The following is a 27,820-nucleotide window of genomic DNA, read 5'->3' as shown; positions in this document are numbered from 1 at the left end:
GTAATTTTCACAAAGCCAATTAAGGCGGTTTTGGAAATATAACACTTAAGCAATATAGTTGAATAGTCGGTTGAAAACCATCAGCTCCCATTCAATTTAACAATCAATTTGTTTAGAACTAAAACTGAACGTTTGACGTAAAACGCGATTTTAAAAACCCTGGCCTGTAAATCCGGCGAAATCGCACGGAATATGGCCTCGCCAACTAGTCACTTTTATTCGGCTCAGAGAATGAACGCTGATGCGGTTTTTACTTGGAGGCTAACGCTCAGGGCCCGGTTGCATAAAACGCCCGTAACACTTACGGGTATACGTAGGTGTACTCGTAACTTAAGTAAGTTGCATTAAATCACTTTAGTGGTCCACTTACGAGGTACACGTAAGTGACTGCACTTACGATTTTCGTAAGTGTGCACTTAAGTGTCGTTTATGCAACAGAAATTCCGGGTGTTGCATAAAACTTTTTTTACGTGAAAAATAACACGTAAGTTTACGTTTACTATATAGGTCCCGTATCTTCAATGAAGTCGAAGAGAACTTTTTCTGAGAGGTGAAAGGGAAGGTCTTTGTCTTTATTTAATACTAAAAATGCGCTTTGTTATCCACTGCTTACGTTTTAAACACCTCATCGACAAAATAAAAAAACAACATAGATTTCCGACAGATGTCGAAGTAAAATCACGTTTGAGTATCATTTCCACTCATTTGTTGTCTCATTTAATGTCTAATGTAGAAAGTCAAGCCTTTATACATATCTTAAATAAATAAAAAAATCAATCAGAAAAAAAAATATAAAATGACTTTGAGAAAGTCAACACAATGTTAAGTGTGCCCGTAAGTGATCCCGTAAGTTACCCCGTAAGGCAGACACTTACGAGTGCGCTAAGTATGTTCCATGCAACACCCTTAAGTGTACCCATAGCAGATTCGTAAGTGTCCTACTTACGTGAGCACTTAAGTGGACGTTTTATGCAACCGGGCCCAGGAGAGCCCATAAACAACCACAACAGTGTATTCTGCACTAAAAATCACGAAAGTCCCATGTAACAAACGAAACTTCTAATGCTTCGGACATTATGACGCATGAAGGAAACTGTTTTACGCATTTGAAAGTTCTGGTTGTTTTTTTTTTTTGCTATGCAAAGATACAGCATGTAAAACTGTGACAATACTTGCCTTTACTTACCAACAACTACAAAAATTGCGTGACCAAATTTGTGTTGTGTGACGCAGGTAACGTTTTTAGAAGACTATCTTACATGAGAAAGAGTGAAAAATGTTCCTTCCTTTAGAAAAATATTTTAAACATTTCGTCTTTCACGCTGTACACAAAAACGACTTGTACTTTCCCGGAGATTTTCAACTCCCTAATGTCGTCGCAAACACGTCCAAGGTATTTCTTGTAGCGAGGGTTTTTGTCAGCAATTGTTGCTACACTCGCATCAAAGGCATCTTCATTAGAATTCAGATCAAGGATCGCTGCCATGTTGCGTATGACAGAACCTGGCAAGTCAACCTAGGAAACACAAGAAAACGGTTAAGAGAAACAATCGTATGTTAAATGAAGAGAAGATCCTCGCAGTTATGAACACAACTTAAGCAGTTGTGAAAATAAACCTGATAAAATCAGGCTTGCCGGGACTCGAACCCTGACCTCTGCGACACCAGTGCAGCGCTCTAACTAATTGAGCTAACAAGCCAACTTCATTTATTCTTCATCCGCAGTTCAAATATATGATTTCATATATATATTCATTATTTCATCTTCATCTTTCCCGGGTATATTACCAACCAATTTAATGACCAGCTCTCAGTTGGCTTGTTAGCTCACTAAGTTTTGTGGAGCACTGACTACGAGACAAATAACACTAAGGATGGCAAAGAAGGAAATGGATTGTTTAGCCTAACAATTTCAGTTTAAAACCCATATCGCTATTTGTTGTAGTCTTCTTCAATTACTGTCTAGTCACGGTATCCATACCTTCTTTTGTAATTGCTGTGTTATTGAAATGTCCTTCCACTGTTTTAAGTGGTTATTTTCATATTTTGCTATTTTGCTACCCCCCCCCCACCCCAGCATAAGTTCGCCGGTACCCATTTATGCACCTGGGTGGAGACAGGCACTATGAGAGTAAAGTGTCTTGCCCAACACAATGACCCCGGCCAGGCTCGAACCCGGACCGCTCGATCCGGAGTCCAGCGCGTCGGCTAACCATTGGTCCACCAAGCTCCCTATAAAAGCGCAGTAAAGACAATTTGCTGGTACACTAAAGTAGTGCAACAAATAAACAGCACAACAACACGTGTTTCAAACTAACCCCGATCACTTCCACAGCGTTCTTGGAACTAATATCAGTCAACAGAGGTTTAATCTTTGAAATCATTAAGCTCTCGTATCTCCTTTTTGTGTTCCAGGCCATCTTTTCTTGTGTGTTGAACGAGACTTTCATTTCTGGGACAAATGTGGAAGTTGGCTCATTACCGCTCTGTGTCCCTGCGCCTTTGTTACCAAGGGGCGCAGAGGACTCGGTGGGTTCAGGCTTCGTAGAGAGCTTTCCTTGAAGATGGTCTACAAGGTCCTTTATTTGGACTCGAGACTCAGAGATCTTTTCTTTGTCCAAAGAACGGACCTGTAAAAAGAAAAAAGATTGCTTGCAGTTGACTGTGACGAATCTAAACCACCCGAACACCAAGAAACAACAACAGATCTTGAGAAGAAATTAAAGTAATTTTTAGTACGTACAAAAAGGTTTTGTATGCCGCAATCATTGTTATTCAACTAATCTATCAGCTTGTAATTTGGTTTAACACTGTATTTTCATAACGTTTTCGTACAAACGTCGCACACTTTCGCTTCACACTCAGACAAACTTCGAGTCAACGAAAACTGGAAGTGGCGTTAGATTTTTGCGTTTGACTGCTGTGAAGAAAGGGCCAAGTTTGGCATACTGCGCTTGTCACTTTTTACATGTTTTCCCGCTGCTCTTAGTTGTGTGATTTCTCGCGCTAGCGACAGGTGTTGTTTTTCCTCTAGCCTGCAAATAGGCTCCCAAGTGGGGGTATAAAGTGTATAAAAAAAACAGCAAGCCGAGCGTGGTCTAGGGCGAGAAAGCACTACACTTTCCGATTACTTGTTCTTATGGTTTTGAGTGTTATTACAGAGTGGTAGTAGCGGAGGCAAGCAATTTTGTAAGTTCTATTTTAAACAAATAAAAAAGTTTAAAAAGTTCAAAGTGCTTCTATTCTGTTCGATGTCAGTTGTAGTAGTCTACCAAAAAAGAAACAGGCGAAAGTAAATAACAACAGCAATTTTGCTCACCCTGACACTGCCAGTTTCCTGCTCCTTCAAAACCACCATATGCTGAATTCCTCCTTGTTTACAAAACTCTTGCAGTTCTTCCAGAGGAGTCAAGTCCTTTGAATCATAAGAAATGGTCGCCTTGATCCCAGCCTTCCACAAATCACGCGCGATGCGCATGCGTTCTGCCAACATTGGGTTGTGTCCCGCTGAACACACGAAGACATCGAAGGCGCTGGGAATTGTATCATCGTCTTCTTCCAAAACAGCCGCGACTATTTTCTCAATGGCGATACTAACACCCACTGCTCCAGGGGAGGGGTGAGTAGCTTCTGCTCCACGCCGGAAGTGATTTATCAGCTTGTCGTATCGTCCCCCGGCAGCAAGAATGTCAACCCCACCGCGTTTCCGCTTTCGTTTGTTTGCAGCGACAAACTGGAAAATCAATCCCGAGAAATGATTAAAGTTATAAACCATGGAAGTGTTGACAACCACGGGTAAACCGATTCCAAACGTTTCCACATGCGACGCGATCGCTTCAAGATCGTGATATGACTGCCGTGCAGCTTGCCCGACCCAAGATTTTCGCTTCATTGTGCCGATGAGATGCTCTCGCAGTTTGTTCACGGGGCCTTCGAACTCCAAAAACTCACACAAAGCAGTAGCCGTGTGGTCGCTAAGCTGCAAGCTCTCAACAAATGCATGAATCTGCACATTACGGTCCTTTTCGCTGCGAATTTCTTGAAGAATCGCCAGCAATTCCGACTGTCTCTCGTCCGAGATGCCAACGGACGTCAAATAACACTTCATGAGAGCAGCATGATTTATCCTGATGAAGTAACTGCGCGCGGCCAGCGAAGGAAACTCCTTAATTATTTCAGCTACCGACAGCAGGACCTCGGCGTCGGGGACAAGATTCTCAGGCGTGCTTGTCACAATGTCGAAGACACACTCGTACAACTCCTTGGGATGCGAGCCGAGAATCTTCTTATCACGGTACACGCAACCAATGTCAAACCTTTTCATGTGAACGATGCTGTTTCGCGCGATATAACGCGCGAACGGTATCCGTAGATCAAACGGAAGCGTGACAAGCGTGCCGCTGTGATCCATAACGCTAACCGCGAGCTCTAGCTGTTCAAATAACTTAGTGCGAGGCGCTAGTAGCGACGTTCTCAGCCGCAACGCGCCGTGCCGCAAGAAAACGGATTTCACGTTCTCGTGGACCATTTGCTGCGCGAGGATCGCGCGTGGCGTGACCTGCGAGAGCCCCGCGTAGACGTCAATGTCGTAGGTCACGTCCTTGACCGAAGACACATGTTGGGAGAACATGGCTTTCATCAGCCGCTGATAGCGAGTGGAGTTTGTAGAGGCGAGCGTGTGTTTAAGCACTTCGTCCAACTGACCATCTTCGATCTTAGGCGGGATGTATTGGCTTTGGAGAAGTTCTTGTGACGTAGGGCGTTCCTCAGGATTGTGTTTAAGGAGCCATTTGAGGACAATAGTTTCCTTGGCGAGGGTCTTGTGGTCAAACTCTTCCGGGAAAATGATTCGTTCCTGAAAACAAGATAAATTAATTCAATTTGATATTAATTTATTATTCAATAAAATGTTTAACAAAAGTCGAGGGAAGGAGTGAAGGAGTGTAATTGGCCCTTATCGCCTGAACTCGGAATTTTCCGAGTTAAAAAGCGAGAAAGAATCAAAGATCTCTTCGAGATATCGACTTTTTTGCATAAAGTTAGTATGAGTTGAAGGTTTATCCTGGGCATTGTTGGTCGAACATATCATGGAAGAATTCAAACGTCTTTCAGTTCAAGCATTTTTTTTATTTTCGCGGAAGAAATGCTGTATTTGTCAGTCGCGACGGCTGGGCGCTTTGCGACTCATATACTTTGGCTTGGTTAAAAATGGTAACTTTGACAATTGCCTTTAATCGAAATAGTTGTTTCCTTTCGAGTTAGAAAGATTTCTACTCGGACTAATGCAGGGTTCCCGATAAAGGTTACGCACGACAGAGTTACCTTTTGTCTCGTCACGCAATCTTAACCCCACATTGAGAAGTAAATTTTCGTTTGGATATTACCAAAAGCCGCTTCTCCTCGCGTTATTCTTTACCTTACGGCTACACATGCCATTTCTAACGACTTCATTTCCAGTAAAACAGTTGCTGTTTTTTTTCTAATGGCGATGCATTAACTTCTGAACAGAAGCAAAAACTTTTAGTGTTTACTGCTTCCACCGGAAGTAATTTCACAACAGGCTACAAAAAAAACTTGTAAATATCACTTCACACCTGCATTGAATGTCGCAATTTTAAATTGTGCAACTCAGCAGAAATAATCAATTGTCACGAAATGAGTTCCCTTTGGTTAACTATTAGCAACGTTTTAGTGTGTGAAAGACTTGTACCAGTACAAATTTGCGTTGTTAATCGTTTTAGGTTAAATTAATATTAGCGCCTAAAGACTTGTACCAGTACAAATTGCGTTCTTAATCGTTTTAAACTTCGCTGCCTTCGAGCGCTGAACCTTTCACATTCTCAATTGGTTATGTCACGTGAGATTTGGGCTACTCACGTTTTTAATTGTTATATAACGTTTGTAAATTTGACAAGTCACGTTTTTTCTACAAGAACGGAAGTGCTGAAGCACAACTATAGAGTGACACTTAACAAGTCACGCGCTTTGATCACCCACAGCGGAAAGTATTCCCTTGAGAAATTAAAACAGTCCCTTGAGAGTTAACAAGAATGTGGTTCGAGATTACCCAACTTAACCGCTATTCTCCTTCCTTTTGCTTGTAAACAAGCAAAATACTCGAAAAAACGATGCTTTAATTTGCAACTTCACACATTTGAAAGTCCGGAACAAAGGGATAACAAGAAAGTATTGCTCAATAGCTTTCATTTGAATGTCACACACTAGGGTTTCAACCATGGACTTAAACGTTGTAACCACCTTGTTCAGTATAATAAACAGCACCACATGAAAGTACTGCTCAATAGGTTTTATTTAAATGTTTACACACTAGGCTTTCGTTTAGAAACTAAAACGCTAGAACCACCTTGTACAGCACAAAAAAAACAGCACCGCATGAAAGAACTACTCAGTAGCTTTCATTTTAAAGATCACGTACTAGTGCTTCATCCGGACTTTAAGGGAGTGAAGGGTAAACAGGAAAATCAGTGGAGATTTCAGCCGCGATGTATGGGAACACCAGTATGGCCGCCGTAGAAACGCACAATATGCAAACAATGTCCTCAGCCTTGTCTAAGTAACATACCGTTCGTAGGTTTCCTAAAACTTTAACTCTCTCCATGGAGGTCGTCAAAGGCTTGTAACACATCTCAAAGAAGATAATTCCCAAGCTGTACAGATCAACTTTCTGGCTGTACTTCACTCGCACGCCGGCTCGGTTACCCAGCTCTGGGGAGACATACAGCGCCGTGCCAACTTTACCCGTCATGCTTTCTTTGGTGGTGGAGCTGCTCTTGGGAGACTGGGTCTTCTCATTTGAATCCGGAGCATCGGGACCCATGCCTCCTCGCGTCATGCCGTGCGTCGTTGCAAGGCCGAAGTCGCCGATCTTGATACGGCCGTGAGAATCTAGGAACAGGTTTACGGGCTTGAGGTCTCGATGGATGATGCCCTGTTTAAATTTTGAAAACAGAAAAAAATAATAAGGTATTTTAAGGGTGGTTACTTGTTCAAAAATCAAACAAGGAAACAATCAAACAAAAAAACTTTTCGGTTGACATTGATAGTAAATGAACCAAGGAGAATAAGTAGTTCGTATAGTGTGATTGTTCGGGTGAGTGTAGTTCTGAAAAGAACTGTTGTTGGTGTCTGACGTTTCGACAACCTAAGCAAAAGTCATCTTCGAGAGCAGGGATGGCGCAGTGTTGAGAGTACTTGTCCTTCCACCAATGTGGCCCGGGTTCGAATCCCGGACCTGGCGTCATAACCAACACTGCCAAATTTCAATTCGTTCTGAAATCAGTGGGATCAAGAAGAGCCAATATGTGGAAGATGACATTGTAAATTCCCATTTATTTATTATTATTTATTTATTTTATAAAACGAGATGGTTGCGGTTGATTAAAGTATAACACGACCTTAAATTCCTTTCTAGCAAGCATGAAAACAGAACAAACTAAAAAAAAAACTGAATTGAACAACATTATCGTCTCGGACGATAGCTACAGTGGAACCTCTCCTTACGGACACCTCTACAACACGGACAACTCCCTATTACAGAAAGTTCACTTGGTCCGAAGGAAACCAAAATTCATATAAACTCTAGCTCTGTAATAAGAACACTCGTCGCTGTCCCTTTGGTGTCCGTATCAAAGAGGTTCGACTGTACCGAGGTTGCGCAGGGAACTGGAGCGAGTTTCAAATTTCAAGTATTCGATAATCTGACACCACCATGTGAAAGATCGCGATGAGATTGGTGATTTGACCAAGTTTGATGCTTTCAGGATGCACAGAAACGAAGTTATGGACCTTGAAACATGGTTAAAAATCCATACAAACGTCTCTAAATGTAAGCCAGCGTCCCCCAAAAGCATATAAACTCTTAAAATTTTTATCCGTTTTGTGACAGCTGTAAAACCCTGCCAAAGACCCATTATTTGAAAGAAACTAAGTTGAAAATCACTATGTTTGCCCATTTTAAAGAGTATCACAAAAATCATAAAAAAATTTAAGAGTTTATATGGTTTTGGGGGACGCTGTCTCAAAATAAGAGATGTTTGTATGGATTTTTAACCATGTTTCAAGGCCCATAACTTCGTCTGTGTTCATCCTAAATGCGTCAAACTTGGCCAAATGACCAATCTCACCGGGTTCTTTTATGTGGTGGTCAGATTATCGATTACTTGAAATTTGAAACTCGCCCCAGTTCCCTGCGCAACCTCGGAACGGCCAATAGAAAACAAGATCACCTGCATGTGAATGTGCGCCAGTCCCTCTACGATCTCCCTGAAGAGCCTCCACACTCGGTCCTTATCGTGATGCAAGCCCTCGTCAATAAGGTTCCTCAAGGTGCTCTTCTCACAGTACTCCATCTGGATGTACAAATACTGCAACCCCACGCTCTCCGTGCTGGACTCAGTCCCAGTCTCCTGCCATTCCACCACTTCCTCAGAATCGTCAGACTGGGGAGACACAAATCGACTCATACATGAACAAACATGTGAACTGTTTTTACCTTTGGGGTCCAAAGCTTAAAATATAAATTCCTCCACTATCTGCCATAAATAATAATTAATTTGTTTTAATGTTAGTTCTAAGGATTTGATAGCACAACAAGACAATTTCAGCAAGTTAGTGATTTCCTTTTTATTAAGAAAAATATTCAACGACTAACATACAACAAGTATTTATTAGCAAGAAATTGAAACAAGATCTCAAAGGCCAAAGAAATCAAGCCTCCAATCGGAAATCAACAATGCGTGATTTAGCTCTTATCGTGTGATCTCTGCGATGCAAATTATGTGGGCTACACTGCTCGACACCTTCACCAGCATGTTATGGAACATAAGAACTAGGTGATTGGAAAGCGATTTTTGGAAGTACATGGGCACATAAGCGGCCTCAAAGAAAGCCTATTTCACGTTACCAAAGGAAATTTGATTGTCTCATTTATGAGATGCTTTACATAAAGGAACGGAATCCGAGCTTTAACACCGAGACTGACTACATCCGTGAGAAACTCTTTGTTTGAAAAGACATTCAAACCTTTTTATTCCTTGTGCGATTGATCTATTGTTTTTACCTAGTGTTTATACATTTTTATCAACTTTCATTATGACTTGACACTTACGTTGCTCAACGTTGAAACGTTATCGTTTTTTAACAAAGTTTTCCAGATATGTTTTTAAGAAACATTTATCGCAGCTTTTTATAGTTAAATGTTTTTAAAAATCGCTAACTATTCGTATTCGACGACTACACAAGGTTATATTAGCACTTAACAAATACAACACTGTTTTTTATAACATCTCGAACCACAGCTTTACCTCAGTATCCAGTAGATCTCCAAACTGCAGAACAGACTCGTCAGCATTCCCTTTGAACACTATCCCTTCAGATGACTCAGATTTGCTGCTAAAGAAAGACACACTGTGACTTTTAGATGAAGTTTTACTAGGACTACGAAACGATTCCTGCGATCCACTAGACGACGAGTTCGATCCATTTTCATCTGGTTCCTGTCCTTCCTGCCACCAAGAATCTTCTACATTGGTCTCATTACTTCTCATGCTTGGTGCCTCGATCTTGTTGAGCTTCAAGAGGCTGTCTTCAGTTGACACGGCTGAAGGGGCGTTTTGCGCGGCTTTGTCTTCTCCTGATTGAGTTTTTCCGTCTTCTTGTTCTTCTGCGTTTTCGATCCAGGAGTTGTAATATCTGCGGGTACAGCAATAAAAACAGCTTATAAAGAATTCGCTCTGATTGGCTGAGAGTCGTGTTCTAATCATAATTACAAGGAAGCTTATTCGTTCAATACACAACGGGTCTATTATTCCAATGTTACAAGGTTGCTAAAGAACACATCTGAAATAAAATCTTGTTTTTTTTTCACGTTCTTAACAACCCAGGTGTTTCTACAGAACAAATGGTAATTCTACAGAATAAATGACAATGATGCTGACCGCTGACTTAAAGCGTTATCACCTTCAAACTTCAGCTTTACCTATGCTACTCGTTCCATGCAGCCGAATTTAGCCTTTCGGCGACCTGGTTAAATCATCGACCTCATTATTCCAACCGTTTTTTACACCACACAAAAGCACACTTTGCTATTCCGGAGTAACATATTTTTTAATTGACTCAAGCTACAGCTATTCTGAAAACCAGTATTTGAAATCGGTTTTTGCGGTATATTGATAGAATGACTTTCAAATCAAAGGTACCCTCTACATAATCCTTTATGAACGCCAAATTAAAGACAGAGGAAGTAACAAACCAAAGTGTTCAAAATTGGGGAAGGATTAGACGGATAGCAAACAACTTGAAAAACAATTAAGGCGGTATGTGACCCGAGTCTATGTTCCCCGCTAGCTAGGATCCCAAGAAAAAGCTGCTGACCTGACAACATTCTCGTGATTCAGGCGGGAAATCAGCTGCACCTCGCGCATAATCCTCTTGGTGAACTGAGAGCTCTTTGGGTTCAGAGGAATCCGCTTTACAGCGTACAGGCAGTTGTCAAGTTTATTGCGCACCTGAAAGGAATGAAAGAGGTTAAAAAAATATACAGTCAAATGGAAATGAATATCAATAAACCCAATATTGCCACATGTCCTCATTGAAATGGTCCAAAACGAAAGAAAACGCAGGGACCTGGGATGGCGCATGTGACAAAGAGAAGAGCCTTGAATTAATTCCATGACACGTTCTAATATGGACTGAAACCGATGTCAAATGATTTTTTTTTAATAATGTTTACTGACATAACATTACATACATTCTGTACATTTACATTCCTTTAGCTATTGTCAAATGATAAGTTTTTTCGTCAAGGGCTACATGGAAACAGTAAAACTGCCTTTGTAAAACGCCACACTTTATAAAAAGCGTTTTTGAAAGACGTCGCTTTAGATAAAAACATACTTTTCCATCGTTCCGGTAAAAACGATAGGCACAAACGCTTAAAAAAGTATGGATATTTAAGCGAAAACGCGTAACTGTGGACGTCGCTTACCAGGCATTTCCTGACAACAAAATGCACTAACCTTTATGACATTTCCAAATCCTCCCTTTCCAAGAAACTGCAGCTCTTCAAACTCGCATTTGACGCGGGATTTCCCGGGAACGCCCGAGAAAAATGAAAAGTCTGGTACAGGCTCTTCGTGTTCCGGTTGGTCAACCAGGAATGATGCCCCATCATTCCCAGCGATCCCATCATTTCTAGCCGCTTCCTTTTGACCGTTTGATAAACCACTGGAAATAGCCGGAGTTACGAATGAATGTTCCAGTAATTGAGAAGCGGACCAGCGATTTCTTTCGTCGGCCTTTAAACAACTGTGAACGAGATTAACAAATAAAATAAAATGTCACGCAGCGTAGCTTGATTGTAATTACAATTGTTGTTTGCATGGTGACGCAAAGATACTGGGACACACTTACGTGTTCTTGTCACGTGAGCCCAAAGGTCCCTTCACGTTAAGTGCCCGGTTAGCTTCACCTTTCAAAAGTTGGGCATTTGTTTCGATTTTCAAGTTGACCTATGACTCTGCATTACGTGAGTTTTGAATAAACAAGTATCCTTTTATGGACATGCTGTAGACAGGGAGCTAAGTTATTACTAAATAGCAAGAGTTTAATTAAGCAGAGCTCAAATAAGCATTTCATATCCTCGCTTTCCTATCCTGGTGTGATAAAAGTTCAACTTTACGTGGAAAGAAATTGTAACTCACGTATTATTCCGCCCGCTTTAAAGAATCAAAATCTTGACGATTCTAAGATTAATTCCCCCCCTCTTTCCCCATCTCCCCCTCTTTTTCCCCCTTCTCTCCCCCCAGGCCTCAGTATCACGTTTGGGCCACATCGCCACAAACGGCGTTCGCCGCGAGAACTAGTTGGCGAGCGAACCGATCCGGCGAAAGGCGATAAGCACAGAGTAACTTTCCCTTGACAAGCCCTGTGTGACGAAACTTACGCCTTTTGTGGTGAATAAAGGAAAATGAAAGACCTATTTTCACCCTAATACTTACTTTGAAAGGAAATCGCGTAGTTCTGATGGCAAAGAAGTAGGTATTTCTTTCACGTCTCCAGTAATTACTTCTCCAAGAGCCAAAGAAAGCACAAGCAAACCCTATAATCATACAGTGTAAATCTTTCAGTTCTAAGCCATACCAATATCAATTTTTTCCAGGATCCTTTGATTGTCTTCGTTAATATGATTGACGGAAGCAAAAAAAAGTAATCGTTGGTTTGGTTTTGAACTTCATGAGCCGCGGTTTTTTGAAAGGCGTAAAAAATCATTGTCATATTCACGTTACTGACTTCATACTGAACAAGCGAAATAATTCACTATTACACTCTACGGCGAATTTACTGCTGGGGGTAACCATGCGATGGACTAGCATCTTCAATACTTCTAGTTGCTTCATGCTACAGAAACCAGGATAAGCTCCGATCGATAAGCCACTAGATTCGACAAGAGTTTTACCTTTTTACGATGTCGGAATCATTTTCCTTCATCGCTACCCAGTACCGCGAGCCCGGCATTCCCACTTCCTAATGAGCCCCGTTAGTTAAAAAGCTCAAGTCGTTATGGTCAACTTTCCCACGAGCTAGATAAGTTCATAAGCTCAGTTCTGTTCAATCGTGATAAAAAGCCGATGTCACTAAAATTCTCTATAACGTTTTCAAAGCACACTACACTCGAGTAACAAAAATCTCCGACATCGTTCACCTAAAAGTTGTTACTTCTGTTATTTCAGCGCTAGCTTAGATTTGTTATAAAACGGAAAATTCTCACTTCTTACCAAACTGTAAATGTCGCCAGTTTTCCCATAACGCGAACTTGTTTTGTTGTTCTCTTCACTCGTGTTACTCTGCGTATCTTTCCCGTTACCACCATAGACTTGGTGCAAATCAGAAAGCCTAAAATATTGCGAGTAACATTTAGTCCCAAGCCAACAGCAGTTTGCGGCTAACTCTCAAAAATGATGTGTGTCACAGGTCACCCAAGCTCATGGCCCGGGCACATAGACAGTCACAGCCACTCTATCTTTTTTTTTTTCAACGCAAGGAAAGAACGCGAAGTGAATGGGGGCACGGAGCGCGACGGGGTGGGGTTGGAGCCAGGCGAAATAAAATTGTTTGTTAAGGTGGCTCCAGAGTTATTCCAGGCGCACTCGTGGATGTCAAACTTTGCGTCATAACTTTTTCGGCTTTGACGCGATGGCTATGAAACTTCGGGAAAACTTTTGCCTATCATTCAGTAATGATATGATTTAATTTGATTTCACTGGTGAAAAATATTTTCAATGTTACTGGCGTTTAACTGGATCCCACTTTTTGGACAAAATCGCGTCCAGTAAAAAATTTTGCCGATATATTTTTGCTAAATTTCTAGAATCATCTTATATTCACTTAATACACACCATAGCCAAGTTTCAGGAAAATCGTTGGAGCAGAAGTCCGGAAATACTAAGGTCATGTAAATTCAACGCTTACATTTTATTGAAAGTTTCCATACTTGACGCTCGTCGACAAAACAAGCTACGACCCCAAGTTTTCGTGAGAAGCCTCTCCAATGCTTGCTAAATCAGAGTGCCTAGCCGATTGTTAATCGTACGAACCGTTAAAAAGTATTCGCTAGTTCTGTAAACATTATAAAATGCATGAAAACGTTCTCCAACCTCCAAAGTTGCATTTTGCAACTTTTTTTCGAAAATTATACCGCAGTTTTGCGTCAAACCTCTGCCACATAAATTTCAAGGTACTGCAAAATGTTTGCATCTATTTTTGTTGCTGTGCCGTGCTGTAAGCTACTCCGCGACTGATAGTAGGCGAGCAGTTTGTTTACATAATTATGAATACGAAATGAGCATGTGCGTCATTTATTCCAAGAATTCGCACCTATGATAAGGGGGATTTAGTGATATGCGCGCTAACCACCCCAGGAAGGGAGGGGAGATGTACTCTCCAAAAGACAAATCATGAGGTTGTGTTATTAAATGTGGGATTACGCTAAAATTTTTTCTTACAAGATTACGAAAACACAATCCTCCACTAACAACAATAAGTTGCATTAGTGCTTGCAATTTTTATAAACGGTACACATATAGTTTAAATTCTTTAATCCTCCCCTCCTGACGTGGTTGACGCGCATATCACTGACGCCCCCTTATGAAGGTGCGAATTCTTTGAATAAATGACGCACATGCTTATTTCGTATTCAAAATTATATAAACAAAACTGCTCGCCTGCTTTCAGTCGCGGAGTAGCTTACAATTCCAAGAAGAATTCTCCAGCTCACAGCACAACACAGCAACAAAAATCGATGCAAACATTTTGCAGTACCTTGAAATTTATGTGGCAGCAGTTTGACGCAAAACCGCGGTATAATTTTCGCAAAATGCTACAAAACGCAACTTTGGAGGTTGGAGAACGTTTTCATGCATTTTATAATGTTTACAGAACTAGCGAATACGAGCGTCAAGTAAGGAAACTTTCAATAGAATGTAAGCGTTGAATTTACATGACCTTAGTATTTCCGGACTTCTGCTCCAACGATTTTCCTGAAACTTGGCTATGGTGTGTATTAAGTGAATATAAGATGATTCTAGAAATTTAGCAAAAATATATCGGCAAAATTTTTTACTGGACGCGATTTTGTCCAAAAAGTGGGATCCAGTTAAACGCCAGTAACATTGAAAATATTTTTCACCAGTGAAATCAAATTAAATCATATCATTACTGAATGATAGGCAAAAGTTTTCCCAAAGTTTCATAGCCATCACGTCAAAGCCGAAAAAGTTATAACGCAAAGTTTGACATCTACGAGTGCGCCTGGAATAACTACGGAGCCACCTTAAAATTGGCAACAACTGCGTAACGTCTTGTAGGTGATGAAATGACATAATTAAGACGGAATCCACTAGGAAGTCGAGTAACATTTATTTAAGTTGGACAAAAATCGATTACCAGGATAATTTAAATCCTATTGCGTTCTTTCTTACCCTTAATAAAAGTTAAAGATGTAAGTAATTATTCGTGATAACACCAACAACAATTTCTTATCAGAGCCTGAGAAAATGAATTTCAAAGTTCACAAGCTATAGGCAAAATCTCACGTGTAGCCATTTTGTAAATTCGTCTTTAAGCGATTCAGTGGAACTTCGAAATTTGTTTTCGATGTTTGGTGTTGTTAGAAAATATTTCTTTCGATAAGATATTTGAAGCAGTAACACAAAAGCTTGCAATCAGGTGTAAATAGTTTTGGTACATAATTTTGTCCAGTAACTACTCGAAGTCCTGGCGGACATCCTCTTAAAATTGTTATTGACCCTAGAAGAAAATACTTGTCCCCCTATACCCTCACTCCCTCGCGCTTTCGTAATAAAGCGGGGACGTAACCCTGCTGCGATTTTTTTTTTCTTGAGACCGTAATCATAAGTTACGATAACTTATACCTCGTCGAAACCGCTTCAAGCCGGACTCGCGATAAGCAATGCATACAACAAAGAATACAACAAGTGTGATCAACAAATGTTCCGAGTCGCTTACCTCTTCCCTACACTGTAGTCAGCGAGCCTTAAATTACCATCAGAGTCAAGACGGCAACTTGTCAACTACGAATGAAAAAAAGGCAAATAAAAATGGACTTAAATAATTGAACTCGAAAAAGAACCAGACCTTGTAGTTCTTGTGGCAGGACCTCTTAGCCGAATTTTGAAATGGGAAATCAGCGTAAGACAGCGTTTTTTTTTTTTCACTTGAAGCCGAAGAATGTGTGCGAAATTGTTTCGTTAATGTTTCCGGGTAATGTTTCAGCTGACTTCACAACTCGCCGGGTTCTTTGGTTCGGTAAAATCGTGCCAATTTCTCAAGTTTCCGAAATTTTCCTTAAACTGCGTAACGGGTTACGTCATTTTCATAGTATACATGTATACCCTCATCGAACAAAACTTTCGACCAATGAGCGCGCGAGAATTATCCCAGTTATTGTTTAAATCCTTACGTAGTTGTTGAACGGTAATTATCCTAATCACATCCTTGACGTATTGTATAATTTTGATCATTTATTACACAAAGCACTCACCCTCAAATCTTTATGGACCACAGCTTTGCCATGAAGATAGCACAGGGCCTCCACTAACTGATGTGTGTATTCCCGTAGCTGTGCTAACGGTAGCCCTCCACTTCTCAAATGGAGACCCAGATCTCCACCGCCAACATATTCCGCCAAAACCTGGACGTAGGAAACGGGCCCGAAAAACCATTATAAGTTACTTTTCAAGCGAAATCCGGTCTTAAAGACATAACTAATTTCCGTTCAGTGCAACAAAAATGACATGTTTGTGTTGTAGTGTAAAAAGAATTTCAGGTGCAAGTGGGTTCAGGTCGTCAGGTTAAAAGGACAGAACCACCATGATTTAGTACTACTTGATGAAATGAAGGTGTGTTGGTGTTAATTGTAAATCCACTAATGGTTGTATGGCCTTGCTAAAACGTAATGCACTAGTCAGGAAAATTGTTAAAAGGTGGTTTGGCTACGGAGAGATAGGACAGTAGTGGCCTAAAACGTGAAGACGGCCCAACGTATTCAAGTTTGACAGTGTTACATGAAATTATGCCTTTCTTGTTGATCACTGAGTGCACCCTTATAATTCTTGCATAGTTTACAACAAAAAAAAAAAACTTAGAAGACTTCATGTGATACCGCCCTTTAAAGTAATTTCAGGTTAAAGTGGTTCCAAACTTAAGGATTTCGGTGGTAAATCTGGAACAAAGAAAAATACAGGCCAGACTACATGTAGTTTGATATAATTTTGACCTGAAATTCTTTTAATACATCATTTTGCTATACCATGTTTATATAGCAGAAGGGCTAACAAAAAAGGTAAAAGCAGACTTTGTTAATATGAGGTTTGTGTGTAAGACTAGAAGCTTGTGGGTGTATGTGGAATGTGGACTGAATATATGAAATAAAGCAAAAAAAAATGTGACGAAACCAAACTAGTAGAAAGCTGACCGGTTGGCTATTTTCATAAAGAAGTAAATAAGTAATGTGATGCTAATCAAATCTTACAGGTGTCTGACCCAGCCTATTAAACGACCAAAACATTGAATACAACGCTAATGAGAAGTTGAAAAAAACGTTTTAACTTAAAATCGTTTAATGTTCATTACCTGAATTTTAACGGTGGGAGTTGCTTCCTTGACATTTACAGCTAAGTAATGAGTCAGATTTGGATGACTGACTCGGTTGATAAGGGACAGAATCTCCTGTTCAATGCTGGAAACCTTCAAACAAACAAACTGTACAATAAGTATATTAGCATTTTACGTTACACCTTAGTGATTATTTAAGATACTAATGATAAAAAAGCCTCAAGGTCCACAGTGGTCCCTCAGTGGCCGTTAGAATGCCTCAGAGAACATGGTGCCCATCAAGTTAAAAACAGAAGGATTGCTGCTATTAATAGATTTCACAAAAAAAAAAACGTTTAGGAGTTGTAACCCATAAAGTATTGTCATTAATACTCTGGAAGGGGATGGGAATAGTGCCTTAATTCCTGTTGTAGCAAAACATGCAAATATGCATCAGTTTAAGTTAAATGATTGCTTGAAAATCCTAGAACTGAGCACTCTCTGTTTGCATTCACTAATGCAACCTCAATGACTGCCAACTGAACAGGGTTAATGTAGCTTGCTGTTTTCACTCCTCAAATTCCCTCAATCCTCCTACTACCCCCTTCCCCCTTCTACGCCTATTATGCAGACTAGGCTAATGAACATGCTTTACTCTTATCTTTACAATCTAACCTGTTTCATAAGTCTTCCTTGCATGTCTTGCTGCTGGTTCTCAGTGATGCTCAGTGTGCGCCTCGCGCCCACTTGATGTGGAGTCAAAGTCCATTCACAAACCACAACTAAATCACCAATAGTGATGTCCATGGCACTGTAAACCCTTGAACCTGACGAGCCCTGACCTATATTAATCAAGTGTGCAAAAATACAGGTCAATGAGTTACAGATACTTCCATAATAATATTTATTTCCTTTTAATGATTTTCATTAGTAGTCTAAATCAGAGAAGTTTGTGTTCATCACTGTTGGTTCTTTACTCAATTTCCATTCCTAATTAGCATGAAGTATAAACAGCATGTATACACATTTTTTTTTATAATGAAAAATTCAAGACTTTTTTAATCCTTTTTCCAAACCATAATTATAATAAATATATTTTTTAAGCGGACTCAATCTTATAATGAGTTAAGTCAGAAGTCCAAGGCCAGAAAAGCCAGCTGGGCTTGTTGATGAGCCGGCTTAGTGTATTTTTAGCTACATCCCTGGTTACTAACTAAGGTGAGTTTCTTTGATTGGATCAAAGTCGCCTATCAATTCAAACTTACCAAGACATTTCCCACAATGCACCACATGCTCCCCTCTGCTGCTGAAGTTTATTACTCTCGTCCCTGTGAAAGATTCGTCACCCAAGCCTTCAGAACTCCGTCGCCGTCTCATGATGCTGTACCCAGAGGGCATTCCATCTGTTTTCTTAGGTGAGGATGGCTGCATTGATGCAAGAGAATTCCCTGATTGTTTTCTCTGAATGGGAATTTCTTTTGCTTGGCTAGGATCGGCATCTCGTGTTTTTGAGCTTTGGGGGACTAGATCAGTCTTGGAGTTCTTTTCCTGTCATTTTAAAAACCATAAGGTCATGCGGCAAAATAAAATTTCTTCCTACATGACTGTAATTTGTGTCAGTTGATTGATTGATTGATTGATTGATTGATTGATTGATTGATTGATTGATTGAGTGAGTGAGTGATTGATTGTACTCATATAATATTTTGATCAATAACGATTTCTTAAAGCATAAACAAGCAAATATTAACGTTAAAAGCTGAAGTTTCGGCGTCATCGTGACACCATTCTCAAGGCAAAGTGAATAAATAATGCGATATCGGTTTCTATAGTCTCTATAACTAATTTATAGAGACTATAGAAACTGATATCACAATACAATTTGATTATTCACAATTTTTCTTCACTTTGCCTTGAGAATGGTGTCACGATGACGCCGAAACGTCAGCTTTTAACGTTAATATTCGCTTTTTTATATAATATTGAAGCACCAATACATGTCCTGAGCAAGACATAAATAAATGTTTGTGGAACTTTGGCAACAGCATGGTGCTTTGTGCTTCAGACATCAGAGCACACTCAAATGAAGTGTGTCATTTTTGTGGAAGTCGATGATTCTTATTCAAATTGATTTCAAATAAGTGCCTTTGATACAGTAAGTATCTTACTGGAATAACGACAGTCCTTCGTCTTCTGCTTTCCTTCATGGCTTCTCCTCTCCTTTGCAATTCTTCTTCTATTTCACGTTTCTAAGTAAACAAAAAAAGAGAATGGGTCATTAATCAGACACATTATTGACAATGAAGTACTACTAAGTGTTAATAGTTAAAATAGATACAAGTACAAATTAAGTTATTTTGGTGGCACAAGAGGAACTTACAGTGATCTAAGAGACAGACAATAAAGTTTCTTTTTTGTGTCTCAGGTTCTGCAAATTAAAACTGTAATTTTTTTTGCAAACAAGAACAGGATCACAAGACTAGAAAATAGGGCAAGACACCTCACTCTTTCAACAGTGAGATATGGAGAGTATGCGAAAAGTATTTTGTGCAGCTATAGTTTTAAGTATGTAGTTTCAAGTATTTTGTGCAGAACTTTGTAGCTTTGTAGCTGGGTGACCCTATTCGGCGGAATGGCGGAATGACGGAACGGCACGGCGGAATGGCGGAATGACGGAATATCCTAAAACACGGAATGACGGAATATCCTAAAACACGGAATGACGGAATATCCTAAAACGCGGAATGACGGAATATCCTAAAACACGGAATGGCGGAATATCCTAAAACACGGAATGACGGAATATCCTAAAACGCGGAATGACGGAATATTCTAAAACGCGAAATTGTGAAACATTAAAAAAAGAAGCAACAACAGCAACAAAAACAAACAAACAAAAGGAAAATTCTAATTGCTAACTTTCTCAGACGGCGATAACTGCGGAGGCTAAGAATGTCGTTAAGAATGATTCAGGTACTTTAACTTGTGGATATTCGTTGCCGTCACAGAAAAGCCAACTTGTTTACAGCGGCTGCTAGCAGTAGAAAACCAGTAAACAGTAAATATACCCCATAAACGAAGGGTGTTTTTTTATACATCTTCTTAAAGGAGAAGTTCACTCCAGAATGGCCATTTATTTTCTTTACGCCAATAAAAAGTTTATACAAAGATATGTTATTCACCAAAATTTCAGCCTCCAACGTGCGCTATAACCCTACGAAATCTTTCCCAAAACTCGACAACTGAACGCCGCCATCTTGGAGCTGGTAATGTATGCGTGACGTCAAAGAGCTCAGCTCATCCTTCGAAGGATACTCGAGTGATCGACTGGGAGGATTTCGTACAGAGTTCTCGTCCCGCTCGAGACAATGAAATGTATAAAGTCAGGAGCCATAATCGATTATGGCTCCTGATAAAGTCGAAGTTCGTTAACGAAGCCGTTAGAAAGAAAACGAAAGGGCCTGAAATTTACTAAGTTCGTACTGAGAAATTAAAAAAAGGAAACCCAAAACAAGGGGTTTCCAGATGGTCACCCATCCAAGTACTAACCCTGCCCAACAGGGCTTAACTTTGGCGATCAGACGAGAACCGTTGCTTTCCATGTGGTATCAGAAAGAGCGCGTAAATCAGCTTATAACAGTGTTTATCCAGTTAAATCATCGTTCAAAAGATCCATTATAACCAGGTGTTTCTGTTCTTTATTTGCACGACTCTTGTTAGACTTTGCATCGTCTGGGACTGATACCACATGGAAAGCAACGGTTCTCGTCTGATCGCCAAAGTTAAGCCCTGTTGGGCGGGGTTAGTACTTGGATGGGTGACCATCTGGAAACCCCTTGTTTTGGGTTTCCTTTTTTTTAATTTCTCAGTACGAACTTAGTAATTTTAAGGCCCTTTCGTTTTCTTTCTAACAGCTTCGTTAACGAACTTCGACTTTATCAGGAGCCATAATCGATTATGGCTCCTAACTTTATACATTTCATTGTCTCGAGCGGGACGAGAACTCTGTACGAAATCCTCCCAGTCGATCACTCGAGTATCCTTCGAAGGATGAGCTGAGCTCTTTGACGTCACGCATACATTACCAGCTCCAAGATGGCGGCGTTCAGTTGTCGAGTTTTGGGAAAGATTTCGTAGGGTTATAGCGCACGTTGGAGGCTGAAATTTTGGTGAATAACATATCTTTGTATAAACTTTTTATTGGCGTAAAAAAAATAAATGGCCATTCTGGAGTGAACTTCTCCTTTAAGAAGATGTATAAAAAACACCCTTCGTTTATGGGGTATATTTACTGTTTACTGGTTTTCTACTGCTAGCAGCCGCTGTAAACAAGTTGGCTTTTCTGTGACGGCAACAAATATCCACAAGTTAAAGTACCTGAATCATTCTTAACGACATTCTTAGCCTCCGCAGTTATCGCCGTCTGAGAAAGTTAGCAATTAGAATTTTCCTTTTGTTTGTTTGTTTTTGTTGCTGTTGTTGCTTCTTTTTTTAATGTTTCACAATTTCGCGTTTTAGAATATTCCGTCATTCCGCGTTTTAGGATATTCCGTCATTCCGTGTTTTAGGATATTCCGCCATTCCGTGTTTTAGGATATTCCGTCATTCCGCGTTTTAGGATATTCCGTCATTCCGTGTTTTAGGATATTCCGTCATTCCACCATTCCACCGTGCCGTTCCGTCATTCCGCCATTCCGCCGAATAGGGTCACCCTTGTAGCTAACTATATTTAATAGCACATCCCGGTATGCAAAAAAATCTAGTTTTTAGATCATATTCTGTAACTGACCTCATTTTCCTCTCTTTCCTTGTTTGCTTCAATTTCCTGTTGCAGTTTCTGCTGCTCTGCAGCTAGGATTCTCTCCTCCTCTTTACGCTTGTTTGCCATCATCTTGTCATAAAATGACAACTGTGGTTTGTTGTGTTTATGAAGACATGTTTGAACATGATGTGCTAGTTGAAGAACCATTACCTGTATATTTGTAATTTAACAAGATAGCAAAAAGTACACTATGAGCTCTCTGGGCTTTCAATTAGATTTTATTCAGAAGTAGGACTCGGCTGCTCTTGTGGAGTGCAGATATGCCCCAGGGTTTTTAAAACAAGCCGGCACCCCCAGGAGCTCCACCGGCTACTTGATTTTATGTCACCGGTTACTTTGGGCACTTTTTTCTTAGCAATCAGCTTGTGAGAAGCAAGCTCAGCTTGTCACAGCCGCCTACTCTTCCAGTTGCTGAACCCTACTTCAAAACATTTTGAAATCCCTGAATTGCCCTGAGAGAGCAATATGAGAAGCTAAAAGCATCTCCCCTTTTTAGGCAGAATTTTAGCCAGCAATTAACGACAACTGAAAATACCTGCCAAAGCTCTGGAAAGAAAGCACTGCACTTTTTCTACAGGATCATGGTGAAATGACCCTAAAATGGCGAAGTGAGTTTGTGGCAAGACATGTTACATGTATACCCCTATACAGTCTCCAACACAGCTGTATAGAAATGACTACAAAATTTCTGACAAACTGGTAATATGGCAAGCTGACAAAATGCTGTAAATGCTGTTGTTCATCCGTCAAGGGCAGTGGAAGACCATCTAGTCATCCATAGGTTGGGAAGATCTACTGGCTGTAAATTCTAATATAGCCTGCAATGGACTACTGCACAGCATAATATACCCACATACATGAATTGAAGGTGTACATTAGTCAGGGCAAATGATGGATAACACTAAGCACCAGATAAATCGCTATCCAGTGGATAGGGTAGTACATGATTGTATGTTTTGTCAACACTTACATGTATGCTCTGGATAGCGATTTTATCTGGTGTATAGTGTTTAATACACTCTTTGAACAACTGGGACCTGGACTCCAGATTAAGCCATCTGGTTTCACGCCCTGGCTGGGGTAACTGCATTGAGATGTTGAGCAATACAATTGCAGTACCTCACTTCACCCAGGGGTATAAATGGGTACCTGTACGTGACAGAAGGCAACCCCGGAGAGGGGGGAGGGGGGTACTCCCTATACTGAATGGCCTATATGGGGAGGCTCCGCCCGAAAGGGGTACCTTTTTCAGGCTTCAGGTATATGAAAAGGAAGGGATTTCACACGTTTAGGTATATGAAAGGGTAGGAAATTCTGCCATTAAAATATTTAAAAAAAGGCCTTTAAATTTTTCTAACAGACACAACTTATGGCTGTATCGTCTTAATTTATTAAGCGCTACGTAAAAAATGTCAAGAAATCATTCTGTTTTAAGTATGTTTTGTGTCGTGTATATGAAATATATATGAAAGGGGTACCTTTTTTCTATAAAAAGTAAACGAAAGGGGTGCTTTTTCCGTCAAAATGGTATATGAAAGGGTAAGGAGTTCGACCTCAGGGCGGAGCCTCCCGTATAAACTTTTTTGAGTCCCCCCCCCCTGTGATAATGGACTAGCTTCCCATCCAGGGGGGAGTTGAAATAAGATACTACATGTAGTTGCTTCATGTCATGTAAACTGAGATGAGGCCTGGCCTGATGTGCCACTAGGCTTAATGACATGGCAAGTACTCCGACCTACACTTTCCACTGTTAAGTAATTATTTTGCTCTCAGCACAAAGAACAGTAACACCCTGACAGATCTATGAAATTCATCTTACCTCCCCAACAAGATCGGCAGCCATGCGCTGAAGCTCATTTTGAAGTTTACTCACATCTTCATTTGAAATGCCCGCAGCATTGCACAGGGATAGCTTGGGACTCCTAACAAAGACAGACCTCGTAATGAGATTGACCAGACTTGATTAACTAATGCTGTGTTTACACTTGAGCATTTTACCGAGGTATTGGAGTTTACTTACCTAGGTAAAAATTTTGCGTGTGTAAACGCCAACTGCAGATACCATGGTAAACGCCACCCGAGACAATAGAAAGTTAACCAAGGTAAAAGTTCGATTAACCCTGTGATCAGGCATGGTTTAGGTCGGTAACCAAGGTCGAGATGACAGATATATCCGCTTGCGGTCACATAGTATTTCACATTCCCCTGGTGTCCAGATTGCGTCAGTGTCATTTGATGACGTTTTTGCGACTTCATTTCCACGTTTGTATTTGATCTAGCTATCAATCTGGTGTTCTTCTTTGCCAAATCTGGACCAACCACTCCGACAGTGTAAATCGAACGTATCTCTAGATATTCTGATTTTTTCTTTCCACCAATCCTCAACGAAATTTCTGTGTAAAAGGGATTTAAATCAGAATTGGTTTCTCGGCAATGATCTCGCACGTTCAGCGCGCATTGTCTTTTGAAGCAAAATCAATTGCTTTCACCTCAACTTCTTGAAGTACAGCTGTACTGCAATTTAAGTACAGTCGAACCTCGATTATCCGGACTCGTTGGGACTAGACTAAATAGTCCGGATAATCGAGAGTCCAGATAATCGAAAGTATGAATATTAATGAACCGAAAAAAACCCCAGGCCATCTGACAGGATGCGGTGGTGCGGGTCCGCATAGTTCGCTAACTAACGCATCCTCCGCATCTTCGACGCATTTTTCCACATTAAACAGAAAAAAAAAAGAAAAGTTGCTTCATAATAGCGATAAATCAGCTGTTAGCCATCCTCACAAACAAAAATTCCGAAGACACTGATCATTTTAAGGCAGTTTTTCTCTGAAAAAGGCGACAAAAACACGCCGATTCGTTCGGAAACAATTTTGAACCTCCAGGCGTTCCATGCTTTATTTCGTGTTGGGTCTGGTGACTAGACGTGGTGCAAGTGTTGACCGCTCGACCTTTCTACGATGTTTTTCACTTCATTGAAGGATTTAAACATTCTGAATTTTGCCTTTTTGCTTTGAAAACTTCAGTATAATACAAGTAAGCAAAGACAGAAAGCAAATTTATTTGTGCGAATGTTTTTATGGCTACTGGAAACTGAATAAGGAAGTTGTCTGCCGAAGTATTAAATGTTGTTCGATTGGAAACTACACATCAGAGGTTTTCCAATGTCTTTTGACAGGTAAACCACCTTGAAATAATGTTTAAATCGTCATAGAACTTAGTTATAGCTGGTCTTGAATGTCACTAATTAATATTCATGAAAAAATTGGGACCAGAGAAGGAAGTCCGGATAATCGAGAAATCCGGTTAATCGAGGTCCGGATAATCGAGGTTCGACTGTAACAAGCACTTTTTACCTGCTGAAATATTGTGACCTGAGTTCGCAGCTTAAAAATAATAATAAAAATAAAATGCGAGGACTACAAGAGCCACAGCTTTTCTCTTTCTTTGGCCGCCAATTTGATTTGATCGTTATCGTGATTGATGACAGAATTACCTCGGTTATTTAAGCCAGTATAAACACTGTACAAATGTACCAAGGTTAAGTCAGTAAACGTTAACCGCGGTAAATGCTCAAGTGTAAACACAGCATAAGGTGTTCTAAAATTCAGAATGCAATGTGACAAAAATTGAACTAATTTATTGTCATGCAAAAGCGTGAACTTTTACTGCTAATTTAATTAGTGTTTCTTTCATCACATCCATTAGCTGATATCGTATTTATTTGATTAAGTGCCCTGGGCGCAATATTTAATTAATTATTTTTTGGGCCTTGAGAGTAGGCCCTTATTTGTGGTGGGTGCTTATTCGAGGCTGGGCGCTTATTGAATTTTAACCATTTCTTGCAAGCATAGTTAGTTTATTTTACAACAAAACAATGAATAATAATAAAACGTGAAGATGTACCAAAACAGAATTTTAACTGCTCATTGAAAGTTTCTTCAGGGAAGCCTCTTGGTAGTACTTAGACAATTTCAATCTCAATTTCAGTAATAATCAAAGTACTCCTCTTGTGCACTTCAGTATTTTTTGAAGGGGGTGAGGGTGGGCGCTTATTCGAGGCTGGGCACTAATTAAGTTTTTCTACCTTTAGGGTGGGCGCTTATTCGATTGTGAGAGTTTATACGAGGTTGGGCACTTAATCGAATAAATACAGTAGAAACCCAATGACATTGCACTATAGTCTAGCTGTTAATTAGAATACAGATCTATGGACTCGGTTTTACAAGTTCCTTTAACTTACCTATTTGGATAGTCTGCTGTATACTGCACAATTAAGTCGACCCTGGCATGCACCTCCTTTGCTACAACACTCTGTAACGGTGTCAGTTTCAAACACACCTTTGGTGGCTCATCAGGCTTTACAAAACAAAACAAAAAATGAATACATAAATTATGTAAATATGGTCAAATTAAAATAAAGACACGCTTCATTTTGCATTCAAAGCTTTTTCTCTCAGCTGACATCTTCATTATTATGCAGGGTCGTAGCAAGCAAGAGGCAAGACAAGGCACTTGCCTCGTCTAGATTTTAACCCAAAATTAAACACAAAATAAGTTTTGTTGGGGAAATAATCCCCAGTTCAATGAGATTTTTTTTTTTTTTTTCTGAAGAAATACCGCATGAAAACTGCTGAAAATTGTGTTTCATAGCTTAATCAGGATTTCAAAATTTCAAATTGTCCCAAGACCCCCTGAGTGGCTCACGCCTTCAGTGCTCGCAACTTTTGCCTTGTCTATGTCAAAAATCTAGTTATGGCCCTGTTATGTAGATTGTGTTGGTAATGATACTATAGTTATCAGGAAGCAGGAAATAAACAAATGGCCAAGGCACGTCACCAATTAATCAGTCATTAGAGCGTCAATTATGGCCTCAAATTGCCCTCCGGGGCACAAAGAGGATAAATAAGTAGTAGTAGAGCATTATTTGTTTCCCATCAAGTCAGATAAAAATTAAAAGCGACAATTCGGGGTAGGTGTTGTATGACTTATGTATTCAAGGGTAAAAAGTATCTAATGCAATTGTTGCTTTAATTTCTCTTTCTCTACATGAAAAGAACACCAGATATGTTAATTTAAGCGTGACGTAAGGATCCGAACACCTATTTAAGATCATAGTTATTGATCAGCTGTGGTCAAAGCTTACAAGTTTACATGTTAATTTAGATTTTAAAATCTTAATTAAAGCTTACCTCTTCCCGTAAGTCTTGGAAGTCGTCCATATAAATAGCTTGTAGAGCTTGTAGCTCATTTTCTTGTCTTTCGATGCAACTTTCTTCCATTTTAGAGAAATTATGATTGGCTATCGGCAAGAAATCTCTTCTGTCTTACGTTCACAACTGTTCAATATCACCAATGAGCTTCTTGTTTCTCTTTGCAGTTGAACAAACAATACATTGTCCGATCCAAGGCTCGAGTTTAGTAGTTGAAAGCTTTGCTTTCCAAATTATTTACGAATCTCTTTTATACAATGACCATATTTTGTGATGTATATATTAAGCGACCTTCCGCTTTGGAGTAAAGACTTTACCTCCGTTATACAAGCCATACAAAAAGCGTAAAAACAATCTTTAGGTAAACACATGTAATGTATCGTCCGCCATGTTGATGTCTGCTGTCGGAGGGGACCCGGTGTCGAATTTAATTTCAACCAATGACAAATCGCTTTACATTTCCGATCACATGACCGAACGGATGATGAAACGTTCTTTTTCTGAGAAAAATATACACTGCAGTTGTCTTTTTCTTAGAAACTGGTTGAAAATTTGTTTAATTAAATAACTTTGGATTTAACTACGGGTGCTGTAATAACTGTATAAAAGAAGGCCAAATTTTAGTTGAATTTTAGTTATTACTTTTTTTTTA

The 27,820-nt window shown here is 39.9% G+C and overlaps 1 protein-coding gene and 2 pseudogenes across 1 annotated transcript; 1 reads left to right on the top strand and 2 right to left on the bottom strand.

The window, feature by feature from the left end:
* Positions 1–1,038: 1,038 nt before the first annotated feature.
* Positions 1,039–27,559, bottom strand: LOC144629541 (eIF-2-alpha kinase GCN2-like). The gene is made up of 20 exons (XM_078487771.1): positions 27,148–27,559; positions 26,199–26,314; positions 23,772–23,874; positions 21,920–22,102; positions 19,299–19,379; positions 18,396–18,678; positions 17,806–17,972; positions 17,170–17,283; positions 16,079–16,228; positions 15,544–15,608; positions 12,795–12,912; positions 12,018–12,118; positions 11,037–11,325; positions 10,393–10,526; positions 9,324–9,711; positions 8,247–8,459; positions 6,584–6,949; positions 3,320–4,855; positions 2,319–2,630; positions 1,039–1,516 (listed from the first exon to the last, which is right to left on the bottom strand). Exons 1-20 carry the CDS (start codon positions 27,235–27,237, stop codon positions 1,289–1,291), a joined length of 5,037 nt encoding a protein of 1,678 aa, XP_078343897.1. The 5' UTR covers positions 27,238–27,559; the 3' UTR covers positions 1,039–1,288.
* On the bottom strand, positions 20,631–20,749 carry LOC144631247 (5S ribosomal RNA; annotated as a pseudogene).
* On the top strand, positions 20,865–20,980 carry LOC144631250 (5S ribosomal RNA; annotated as a pseudogene).
* Positions 27,560–27,820: the final 261 nt, after the last annotated feature.

Source organism: Oculina patagonica, chromosome 11 (genome assembly GCF_052425735.1).
Source record: "Oculina patagonica isolate OP01 chromosome 11, crgOcupat, whole genome shotgun sequence".
NCBI lineage: Eukaryota > Metazoa > Cnidaria > Anthozoa > Scleractinia > Oculinidae > Oculina > Oculina patagonica.
The sequence above is the reverse complement of the archived record's forward strand: the minus strand, read 5'-3'. Positions and strand labels throughout refer to the sequence as shown.

What these genes read in the sequence shown, in the direction of transcription:
- LOC144629541 (XM_078487771.1), bottom strand. Translation starts at nt 27,237, where the DNA reads ATGGAAGAAAGTTGCATCGAAAGACAAGAAAATGAGCTACAAGCTCTA. An exon ending in CTCCCACCGTTAAAATTCAG is followed by an intron (nt 16,229 to 17,169) that starts GTAATGAACATT and finishes TCCTACGTCCAG; the next exon opens with GTTTTGGCGGAATATGTTGG. An exon ending in GACTACAGTGTAGGGAAGAG is followed by an intron (nt 12,913 to 15,543) that starts GTAAGCGACTCG and finishes GCAATATTTTAG; the next exon opens with GCTTTCTGATTTGCACCAAG.